Source organism: Callithrix jacchus, chromosome 12 (genome assembly GCF_049354715.1).
Source record: "Callithrix jacchus isolate 240 chromosome 12, calJac240_pri, whole genome shotgun sequence".
NCBI lineage: Eukaryota > Metazoa > Chordata > Mammalia > Primates > Cebidae > Callithrix > Callithrix jacchus.
This window is the reverse complement of record NC_133513.1, coordinates 86431687-86443996: the sequence shown is the minus strand read 5'-3', so window position 1 is coordinate 86443996 and position 12310 is coordinate 86431687. Positions and strand designations below refer to the sequence as shown.

The window sequence follows — 12310 nt, the reverse complement described above, 5'->3', positions numbered from 1 at the left end:
TACAGTGTGCATATACACACACACATATATAGTATTAGTTCTCGCATTGCTATAAAGAACTACCTTAGACTAGGTAATTTGTAAAGAAAAGAGGTTTAATTGACTCACAGTTCTACAGGCTGCACAAGAAGCATGGCTAGGGAGGCTTTGAGAAATGTACAATCAAGGCAGAAGGTGAAGAGGGAGCAGACATGTCTTACATGGCAGGAGTAGGAGAAAGAGAGCGAGCCGAGAGGTGCTACACACTTTTAAATAATCAGATTTCTTGAGAACCCTATCACAAGACAGCACTATGGGGAATGATGCTAAATCATTAGAAACCCCCATGATCCAATATCACCTCTCGTCAGGCCCCACGTCCAACATTGGGGATTACAATTCAACAAGATTTGGGTGGGGACACAGAGTCAAACCCTAACTTTTATATGGTGTGAGCTTCGAAGTCAATAATATTTTTGCCCCCATTTGCTTACTCATGACTCTGGAAGTGTTATATAATTTTTTTAAAATCTGTTTTCTTATTTGTAAAATGGGGATAATCATAGTACCTACTTCATTTGTTCAATAAATATTCTGAACTACTATCATGTGTCTGGCACTGTGCTGAGCACTGGGGATTCCACACTGAAGAAGAGAGGCATGCTTCCTGCCATTGCAGAGCTTGCATCTCAGGGAGGGAAAGAGGTCTAAATTATTTCTGTGTATGTGGCTAAGTGCAATGGAAAGTATTAGCTTACCATAGAGAAGTGTCAGCATCATATTATAAAAAGAACATGTTCAATGGGATAGATTGGTATATTTGGTATATAATGGTATATATTGGTACACTTTTGGAAAATGCAGTATTCTCAAAGACATACAGTATTAGTAGAATACACATTCAGACAGGTGCAGTGGCTCACACCTATCATCCCAGCACTTTGGGAGGCTGCGGTGGGTGAATCACTTGAGATCTGGAGTTCAAGACCAGCCTGGCCAACATGATAAAACCCTTTCTCTACTACAAATACAAAAATTAGCCAGGCATGGTGGCTCACAGCTATAGTCCCAGCTACTGGGGAGGCTGAAGCAGGAGAATGGCTTGAACTTGGGAAGTGGAGGTTGCAGTGGCTTGAACCCGGGAGGTGAAGTTGAGCTAAGATGATGCCGCTACACTCCAGCCTGGGTAATGGAGTAAGATCCTGTCTCAAAAAGAAAGAGAGAAAGAGAGAGAGAGGAAGAAAGAAAGAAAGAGATAAAAAGAAAGAAAGAAAAAAAAAGAAAGAAAGAAAAAGAAACGGAAAGGAAAGGAAAAGAAAAGGAAAGGAAAGGAAAGCACATTTGCTGGGTGTGGTGGTTCACGCCTGTAATTCCAACACTTTGGGAGGCCAAGGTGTATGGATCACCTGAGGTCAGGAGTTCTAGATCAGCCTGACCAATATGGTGAAACCTTATCTCTATTTAAAAAAATACAAAAATTAGCCAGGAGTGGTATGCGCCTGTAGTCCCAGCTACTCAGGAGGCTGAGAGAGTAGAGTTCCTTGAACCCAGGAGGCAGAGGTTGCAGCAAGCCAAGATTGCACAACTACATTCCAGCCTGGGTGACAAAGAATGCACATTCGTAGTTTATATTAGAATTATTACTTGGTATTATCAACACTACCATCGCCCAACTTCCCACGTCCTCGCCACATACCTAACATAGTATTTTGTTGCTTTGAGTTACACAGCATTAGTACACATTTAAATTTTCATATCTATTGAAATAACATATTTTACAAATTAGGAACAACAGATTCATGCATTTTCTAGACACTTACCATGTGATAGAATATATTGTTGTAGTTATTCCATATATATTGTCTTTCTTACTAGTCAACCTTGAAGGGTAAGGAGTTGCTGTCACCTGTAACCCTGATGCCTAAGACAGTGTCCTGCCCAGAGTAGGCACTTAAGAAATATTTGTGTTTTTTATTGCTGTTGAGCTGTAATTGTTAACTTGAGATTTCCTAAGCAGGTAAAGGTTTTCTATCCTGTATTATTTTTAGTTCAGATCACGCAATCTATGCCTAGTATATATTTTCTATTTACTCTTTTTCAGTAACTGCTGTCTCAAAGTAAAAAATGGAAATCTTTGCCTGAATGGACTGGTAGCAACAGATCTGAAATTCTTAGAAATGTTGGAACCAGAAGCTACTTCCTACACAATCCATGAAGGGGTGGGGGGGGGGGAGAGAGAGAGAAGAGAGAGAAAGAGCGAGAGAGAAACTGGGTCTTATAGAGAGACGGAGACAAGTACTACCCAGTTCTCAAACCTTGCCAGGTTTGTGGCTTTAGGTTCTGTGCCTGTCTTCCTCATGTGTAAAATGAGGCTAATAACACAGCAGCGCAGGGTTGTTGGAAGAGTAAAATGAAACAAACAGGAAGATACTGGAGATGGCAGAAAAATTCTAATAAATGTCAAATATGGATAGAAAGGAAATTGGATATGAGATACAGGTGTGTTTAGTTTTATTAATAATAAACTAATTATGTATTTAATATTATTTACCAAAAAAGAAACTGCTTGACAAAATAATATACTGTAACATCACATTGTAAAACTTCCTATTGCTTTAAATTTTTTTAGTAAACGGTTTTATTGAAGTATAAACTGATTGCACTTTAGAATAATTTAATTTACAATAATTTAATTTACCTTAGAGCCTTTTAAGATCACATTCACTGCAATGAGGAAAGCAGAATGTATCTATAATTTATTGTCAGGGTTAGAGACTTGAACTGATAAGGATATCGTTATCTACTGCTCAGGGCAAAGAGATATAAAATGAGTGAGCATTAAGTGCCAAGGTTTTCTCTAAAAAGGGCCCACTGTAAAAGCCAGAAGCGTGCCAGTTCAATTCAACAAATATTTAATTAGCACTTGAGATTTCCAAGGCACCGTTTTGGGTACCGAGGAGGAAGCAAAAATGAAGAGCTGCTCATGCCAGTGAGAGACAAGACATGAACCAAGCAACTAGCTGGAAAGAGTGGGGCGTCGTGATGTAGAAAAGGCAAAGCACAGGAAGAACCTAGTGGCGCCTAAAATAATCCAACTTTTCCTGCCTTTCTTCTTCTTTTTAAGATTCTATTTTGGAACCCTTTTCGCATGTGCCAGCAGGTCGCTTGTCAGCAGAGAATCCTCAACCCTGAGAAATCTCTCCTCCCTATTCTTTCTTTCCTCAAAAATTCGATGAGCTCTTCTGCCATCAGTACTGCTCTTGGAATGGTATCTATTGTGTGGGTGGTGAAACGATGGAAAGATATTTTTGTTCTAATTATGAGAACTGTATTACAGGGGGAAGCGGGGAGAGGCTGATCTGAAGCGCTGATGAGATGCTCTGTAAGGATCCTCCGAGGAGGCGTTACTAAGGTTACTAGAGAGAGGACGGCAGGTGATAGGCAGGGTAAAACAAAATATATTTTCATATGTGAGGCGTGGGCTGCGCAGCAGGCAGTGCCAGCGGTACTAGATGTCGGATTCCCTAGATGGGAAAGGATGAAGGCTCAGGAAAAAGTGGGAGCCGCGACATGGCGAAAGCTGGAAGCCTCTGCGTCCCGTTCCGGGCCTTTTCTCCCGCTCCCCTTTGTTTCCCGGAGCTATTCTGTCTGTAGCACAAGATCGGCGCACTCGCGGGACGGTGCCATTTAGATGTAACACGTGGCCGTGTCGGACCGGAAGTGGTGCCCAGTCGGGACCCGTAGGGAGAGGCGGGTAGCAGGCGACTGCGGCGGCGACTGTGGCGAGGCTGCGCGGCCGGGCGCACGGGACCTGCCCTGCAGCGGCTCTCAGAGGCCGAGGGTCGTCGCTGCAGCTGCCGGGAAAGAAGGAAACGAAGACTCCGGGGGCGAACTTGGCACATCGGGAGAAAGGGAAAGGGTGTGTGAGGAGGGCTGTGGCTATATTTGGCGTCGGGTAGAAGGACCTCAAAACTTGTTTTTCTTATAGTACTAGTTGATTGTAGGTTTTTCTTTTTTTTCTTTTTGCATGACATTCTGGAGACACCTGGCATCTCCGTTCTCGAGTTTCTCTCGGCTCTTGTCAGTTGACCTTTTTAGTTCACCCAGTGAGTTAAGATAGGTATGGGTTGGATAGAGCGGCAGAGAATAAAGAAATGGGAGCGTGGAAGCAAGAGTAGGAAGTGGTGTCCTGGGGCGAGTGGCAAGATGATGATGATGATGATGATGATGATGATGATAATAGTTAACATTTTCTGGGTTTCACTATACGAGACACCGGTGAAACCCTTCGGATGAGGTAACTCATTTAATCTCCATTCCTGTGAGGTCAGTTATCTTAACGAGCCTCTTTTTATAAATAGGGACACTGAGGCTTGGAGAGGTTAATGAACAGGCCCAAAGAAAGAAAAGCTGTGAATTCTAGTAGGCTCATCCCAGAATATATCGCCAAACTCCACACTACAGCTGTCTCCCATTAAGATGTAAAGAAAGTGAGGACTTAGGACAAAGTGAGAGGACAGTATAGCTTGAACAGATATATAAGACAGCTGGAATTGACCTGATAAAGGGTGTAAAATCCAGGTGTGTAAGGCAATAACAGATGTAAGCGAGGGTAGAGTTGGAACTGTGGCTTTCTAACCTTCATCTTCAACCTTGACTAACGTCTTCCTATCTGGGAATTCAGTGGGATAAAGAAGAGCGGTATATACCCACACGCCTAAGTTTGAAAATGGAATTACAGACTTTAAAGATTATTTGAAGATATAAACAACTTAAATAATATTTCTTTTTCTTTTTCTTTTTTTTTTTGAGACAGAGTTTCGCTCGTTACCCAGGCTGGAGTGCAATGGCGCGATCTCGGCTCACCGCAACCTCCGCCTCCTGGGTTCAGGCAATTCTGCCTCAGCCTCCCGAGTAGCTAGGATTACAGGCACGTGCCACCATGCCCAGATAATTTTTTGTATTTTTAGTGGAGACGGGGTTTCACCATGTTGACCAGGATGGTTTCGATCTCTTGACCTCGTGATCCACCTGCCTCAGCCTCCCAAAGTGCTGGGATTACAGGCTTGAGCCACCGCGCCCAGCCCTTAAATATTATTTCATGTAGTTACCTTATTAGATGTAGCTATCTATTAGATGAAGTCCAGGGAGATGAAATGACTTACTCAAGGTAGCCAGGACTAGAAATATGTTGTCCATCCTAGACCCAATGCAATGAAGTTTAGGAAATTCTTCCCTCTTTTTCCTGCTGTACTTGCTGTCATTATATTAGTTTTAATAATTTGATATGTCATTTAACCTGGACTGTTCCTTCTAGCCATGTGAATTACTTATGATATCAAATAGTCAAATAATCCATCCATTCCCCTTAGTGTGTGTTCCAAATTCAGTGTAAAGCTGGGACCTGGAGCTTCTTCCAACACAATTGAGTGACAACTGAGGTCTTCCAGCATTTCTAAGAATTTCAATTCAGAAATGAAGTCCCAGCATTTTGAGTGGCTGAGGCAGACAAATTGCTCAAGCCTAGGAGTTCAACACCAGCTTGGGCAACATAGTGAAACTCCTTACCTACAAAAAATTTTTTTAAAAATTTGCCAGGTGTGGTGGTGCACTCCTGTAGTCTCAGCTACTTAGGGAAGCTGAGGAGGGAGGATGTTATGAGTCATCATGGCGCCACAGCACTCCAGCCTGGGTAATAGAGTGAGACTCTCCAAAAACACCAAATAAATAAAATGAAATGAGAAAGCTGACCCAAGGGCAAGGTAGTTTACCTTAAAGAAACGTAAAAGAATGGAAATCTACATATGTTGAAACAGATTACAGGAAAATTTTCATCAATTGATGATGTACTGTTTGTTCACAAATACTGTAATTCTCCTGGAGTATAGTAAGTCATTCTAGAGAGTAAATTTGGAGTAGTTGAAATTGTGGGCTCAAGAATCAAGTAGAGCGGATTAGCCACTTACTAGATTTGTAAAGTAGATTTACTTAATTTCGATCACTTCATTCCCAAATGAAGATACTTTCTAACTTGCAGAATTAGAATCATTGTGTGCAATGTACTTAACACAACGTCTGGAACAAAGTTGTAAATATACAGTGATTGTTAACTGCTCTGAATCTAAAAGTAAAGCATTGCTAAACCTTGTAAGCAGTCGCTGCAGCTTCTATGCCTGGTTTTCAGTGAAAAGGTCAAAGAATAGCCTTTTTTGTTCACCTAATGATAAATTGAGAGTGAAAAATGTTGCTGCATTTTCTGAAAGGTATATCTCTTATTTAAAAGTGAATAGAATTTTTAGATGGCTAGATAGCCTGTGAACAGGAATCTGCTCACAGTGATCCTTAAAAATTATTGTGGCTGTTTAAGAAAACTTATTTTTAAACTATTCTGTTTCCTGAACAATTGGCAACTTGGATTCTAAATAGTTGACTTTGTACTTCTTTACAGATGCATGGTCATGGAGGCTATGATTCTGATTTTAGTGATGATGAACACTGTGTGGAATCCAGCAAAAGGAGAAAAAGGTAAGTAATTTTTTTATTGATCTGTATTTCACATCCTTTCTAGATTAATATGAAGTATAAATAAATGAGTGAAATTTTTGAACTGTGTTTACATGTGAATTCAATTGCTCTAGTGAATGAATTTTTGTTCATTAATACATTGACTAAAAATTGAAGAACAGTTGTGGGAAAAATAAAACATTAATTCTGTGAAGGAGGTTATTGAAAGGGAAAGAAGAGTTTCAGATTTCTGGAATGTTTTCAGAAATCAGTGAAACCTTTTTATTGCATATATTTTTCATTCAACTGTCAAGGACTGTTTATTTGCAAATCTTGTAGCTAAGAAGGGCTTGAATGGTGAACTCTTGCTAGTACTTGCCTTCAGTGAAGTTAACGTGGAGGATAAAAATATAGTAGTGCAGCACAGTTCTTATGGATACATGAATGAGCAGACTAAGAGGTCGTGGGAAGAAACTCAAGGAAGGTTTATTGAATTGTAAGGGACAAGAACTCTTAGCACATAAAGCCTGTGCATTATAAGTAGGATATGTCTTGATGGAGCTGCTGTGCATGGGAGCATTGTTCCTAGCTTTCAGTGCATAGAAACTGTTTTATACCTTGACTCAGGAGTGGTCGACTGATGTATACTAACCAAACTTACATACCAGGCTGTTGACTGATCTTTGCTAACCAATTGTATAGAAATTGGTTTATTGTTTCACACTGAGAGCAATGTACTAGGTATATTAACTGGGTTTGAACATTTTTATAAGATATTCAGTCTTTGTGATAACCCAAAGGATAGTAATAGGACAATAAATTACATTTTTGATGGTTTACATTTTCTAGATTTTTCATTCAAAAATATTACTTTGTAAGAGTAGAATATGAGCAAACCTAGTTGGATACTCTGCTCTAGGATTATATTTATCACTATAACTAGGGCTCATCATCTATGTCAGGGGTCTCCAATCTTTTGGCTTCCCTGGGCCACATTGGAAGAAGAATTGTCTTGGGCCACATACTACTGTGGAGCACACACAACTGTGAAACTGTTGGCTCACTGTTGGCCTGGAACAGTGCTGGGCCTGCATAAAATATACTAACGATAGTCGAAGAGCTTTAAAAAATTGCAAAAAAAATTCTTAATGTTTTAAGAAAGTTTACAGATTTATGTTGGGCCACAGTGAAAGCTATCCTGGGCCACATGAGGCCTACGGGTTGGACAAGCTTAATCTATGGTTTGTATTCTCTATAATCAGTCTTGCTTTTTGCATATTAGTAATTACCAAAAACTTTCTTATCACTATGTTACAGCTAGAGAAATTAAGAGATAAAGAGATAAGTAATTGAATCTTACTAAGATTAGGGCAGTAATTGGCAGAATTAGGATTTGAATCAGGAACCTAGGTGATCTGACACTAGAGTTCATGCTTTTGTTATTTCATCTTCTCCATGTTATAGATATTAAATAACAGTAAGGTATTAATTAAGCTACTTAAGGAAATGTGAAATGTCTCATTAAAGATCAGTGAGTCTTCTTAAAGACTTACATTCTTTAAAATATATTCCAATTATGAAAATAAAAAGAATTAGAAAACAACCTTTGAAAAAAATGAACTCGTATTTTCTTCTTAATATACCAGGACAGTTGAAGATGACTTACTGCTCCAAAAACCATTTCAGAAAGAAAAACATGGAAAGGTGGCCCATAAACAAGTTGCGGCAGAATTGCTGGATAGGTATGGTATTTCGATGGCAGTTCTATTTCTTGGTTTAAGTTGTTTCATCAGCTACAGACTAGGGGGTTGGATTGTGTTAATTCAAATATAGACATTGTGAATTTGCTTAAAATAATATTTGTTTTAACAGGGAAGAAGCAAGAAATAGAAGGTTTCATCTCATAGCTATGGATGCTGTATCCTTTTTATATTTCCAGATTTTTATAACTAGTAGAATATTTTAAAATCTGCTTTTTTGTTTTATAAAATCTTTTGAAGTCAGATAGGCGTTTTTATTTTTAAAGATACGTATTTATTGATGTAGGATTTTGCCATTTATACTTTTGGGTACAATTCTCTTTTACTAATATATAGGAAAGATTTAGAGACAAAAATAACTAGTAAACATATTGCTAGTACTTTATAAACAGGTTTATAAAGTACATGAATCTGCAGATATATTTTCCAGCTTGTTTTTTCAAGCTTTCAGCATTTCCTTTTCCTATACTTACCTTTAGTCTCATTTTAATTTATTCTCTTCCTACCTGGTTCTTTGCTATTTGAGGTCTCTACAAAACTTGTATTTGAAATTAGGTCTATCCAGCCTGTCTCTGGATCTAAGGAAAAAATAAAAATAAAATTAGGTCTGCCTGTGCACTGTCCTCAGGCCTGCGGTGGCTCTAATTTTTAGGCATGACTTAAAGCTGTGTAAGATAAACCCTGCTTCCCAGTTGTAGCCATTTCTCAACTTAATTTTTATTAAGACTGGCTCATGACACTAACTGCTACGCTGGCCATCCATGCTGCTGTTGAGAATACTGGAGAATTAAAGAGAGGCCAAGCAAGGACTGAAGTATTTGGAGGTATTTATTGCTGTGATCAGAATTGGGAGAAGGAGACAATGTCAATTTGATACGCCCCCTACCAGTATTCATCTGTTTCAATTTATTATTCCAATATTTTTCTTTAAGTTACAGAATTACCATTGTGTCACGAATTGATTTATTCCTCTTATCTCCTAACCCAGTAGCTTAGTGTTTCCATGGATCTCATCTGCCATTTGTTGCTTTAGCATTTAAACATTTGCTCTGCCTTCTCTGACACCCACTGCATTGGGGGCACCTAGTTATAGCCTAGTAAGAGTGAAGTATAGGCACTCCTTTTCTGGCATAGGTGGAGGTGGAGCCACAGGTTTTTTTTGCTTTGTGTGGGAGGATTTATTTTATTTTTTTCTTTATTTGATTTTATTTTTTTACTTTAGGTTCTGGAATACATGTGCAGAACTTGCAGGTTTGTTATACAGGTATATGTGTACCATGGTGGTTTGCTGCACCCATCAACCGGTCACCCTTGCCCCTCCCCCCAACAGGCTCCAGTGTGTGTTGTTTCCCTCCCTGTGTCCATGTGTTCTCATTGTTCAGCTCCCATTTATGAGTGAGAACATGCGGTGTTTGGTTTTCTGTTCCTGTGTTGGTTTACTGAAGATGATGGCTTCCAGCTTCATCCATGTCCCTGCAAAGGACATGATCTCATTCCTTTTTGTGACTGCACAGTATTACATGGTGTATATATACCACATTTTCTTTATTCTATCATTGATGGACATTTGGGTTGGTTCCATGTCTTTGCTGTTGTGAATAGTACTGCAATAAAAATACATGTGCATGTGTCTTTATAATAGAATAATTTATATTTCTTTGGGTATATACCCAGTAATGGGATTGTTGGATCAAATGGTGTTTCTGGTTCTAGATCCTTGAGAAATTGTCACATTGTCTTCGACAATGATTGAACCGTTTTGTGTTCTCACCAATAGTGTAAAAGCGTTCCTATTTTTCTCCAGCCTTGCTAGCATCTGCTGTTTCTTGACTTTTTAATAATTGTGATTCTGACTGGGAGCCACAGTTTTCTCTGGGGTGTTTGGCAAGAGTAGAGTAGTTATTGTCTAAAAGTTGTCTTGCTAGGCTGACTCTTGGTCATTTGGTTAGGGAGAACAGGCTTTTGTTGAGGCTTTTTTAGTCTATGCCTGTTGTTGTTTCCAGGTTGTTAGCTTCTTTACCTCCAAATCTAGGATATATGAGAAAAAGGAAACCTAGGGAACTCACTATCATGTCATACTATAGATTTTCAGTTCCCTAGTGGTATGCCTTCTTCTCTCCACCTTTCAGAGTCTTTTTATGTTTGATATATAATATACAAGGATTTTAGTTGTTAGTGTGAAGAATAGGGAGAAGTACATCTTTGCCTACTCCATCTTCCCACAAGCAAAAGTTCTACCCACCACCTGTTCTTGCACATAAAATTATATTGGAATACAGCCATGCTTCATTTATATGTTGTCTTTGGCTGCTTTCATGCTAAAATGGCAGAACTGAACATTTGCAACAGAGACCATATGGCTTGCAAAGCCTGAAATATTTACCATCTGGCCATTTACAAAAAAAGTTTGCTGACCCCAGCTCTAATATTACATGACTCTGTGACCAGTTAGTGGTAGATCAAGAGCTAGAATCCAGATCTCCAGATATTTGGCTTTTCTGTCTGTCTGTCTCTTTTATTTCCCTGAAATATTAACTGGTTTGTTACAATATGGAAATGTCCTATTCTGATTGTCTGTTAGTACACGTTATGATCAATGAAATCACTATTTTTAATATAATAGTCACAGAGAGTATAATAGAAGGTGAGGTTAGCTCTTATGTGCCTGTTTGGCTCTAGACTAGACAGTGCTATTTAGTTTTTTAAAACAAGTAAAATGCTTATTTATTTTGTTATACTGCATTGAAAGTAAACATGGTATTTTATTCTCTGAATTTAAGACAGTATAAAAATTGATTTTTTATATTTGCTTTTTTTTAAACTTTTAGGATTTAATATAAGTTGCATCTTCTATTTAGAGGCTTTATCATTACTAAAACTGATGTTATATTTTATGATAATGAAATAAAAATTATACTCTACTCTTAAAAACTACACTTTTTAAATTTTTCATATTGTGATTATTAGAATGAGTGGTGGTAGGAGGCCATATGCAGTTCAGCAATAGAATAGGAAGCTCTCTTTCTTCCCAGATGGAGATATATTTTTATCACAAGAGTAGTATATGCTTGAAAAATATTCAAAAGAAAGCCTCTACTTTACAATCTTCACTCTCAACAATTTAGTATATACGCTTCTAGATTTTCTGAATGTATAAGCATGTATGGTATGTATTTGCATATTTTAAAAAAGCTAAATAGACTCATACTATGCTTTTTTCCCCGTTTAGCAATATATTATGACACCAAACAATTCCTAAGAGAATAAAATCCTTAATTTTTTGCATTTCAGTATCAAAGACACACAAAGTTTGTAAATGACTATATTTTATACTATGGTGGCAAAAAAGAAGACTTCAGGCGTTTGGGGTAAGTATCTGGAAGTTTACATAGAAGAGAGTGTGGGGTATGGAGAACTTTGAAGACCCACAGCTACTGATTTTCTGATTCTGTCATTCTTCCCCGCTTTCTATTCCAGTTTGCTTTTTATATTATAAGGTAGAGATACCATCTATATCTTCTAACTGAGTAGTTTCATGATTCCCATTTCTTTGGACAGTCCTCAAGTAGACTCTTTGCCCCCTGAGCCAGGTAAAACCCTGGTGATAAAAGGATGCATGAGGAATACTCATATATCTTCTTGGCAAGGATCTCTGAAATAAGGAAATTTTTAGACCTTAATGTTTGGGATTGCTTTTTAAAAGATAGGTAAACAAGAAATCTCACCCTGGCATTTCTTGCATATCAAAGGCCTTCCCATGTTTCAGGTTCTTCTATCAGAACTTGTTTTTTTTTTTCAATTTTTATTTTTATTTCAGTAGTTTTTGAGATACAGGTGGTTTTTTGGTTACCTGAATAAGTTCTTTAGTGATGATTTCTGAGATTTTAGTGTACCCATTGTAGTGTTCGCGCCAAGGGCTCGAGACAGCTAGTTGACTCGCCCCAGTTTGGCTGCTGGACCTGTCTGCATTTCCCCACCTCGAGGGCTGTGAGTGAGACAAAGGGCCGAGAGCTGAGTCACTGAAGCAACAATAGAATGCAAGGCAAAGGTCTGCAGTTTATGAGGAC

General features: G+C 38.5%; 1 protein-coding gene across 24 annotated transcripts in view; it reads left to right on the top strand.

Moving 5' to 3' along the window:
* Positions 1–12310, top strand: part of FRA10AC1 (fragile site, folic acid type, rare, fra(10)(q23.3) or fra(10)(q24.2) candidate 1) — a 91991-nt gene that overhangs the window by 51248 nt on the left and 28433 nt on the right. For 12 of the 24 annotated variants that reach the window (XR_013525016.1, XR_013525015.1, XR_013525011.1 and 9 more), the window contains exons 1-5: positions 2914–3247; positions 6428–6504; positions 8130–8225; positions 8356–8401; positions 11535–11611. Coding sequence is in view for 13 of the 24 variants with exons in the window: in XM_078346064.1 (XP_078202190.1) it covers positions 3128–3247; positions 6428–6504; positions 8130–8225; positions 8356–8401; positions 11535–11611 (416 nt within the window). In the remaining 11 variants the exon portion in view is untranslated. Of the gene's footprint in view, positions 1–2913; positions 3248–3708; positions 3899–6427; positions 6505–8129; positions 8226–8355; positions 8402–11534; positions 11612–12310 lie in introns of those variants that run through there. The other 12 variants (XR_013525014.1, XR_013525013.1, XR_013525012.1 and 9 more) reach the window with 2 other exon arrangements.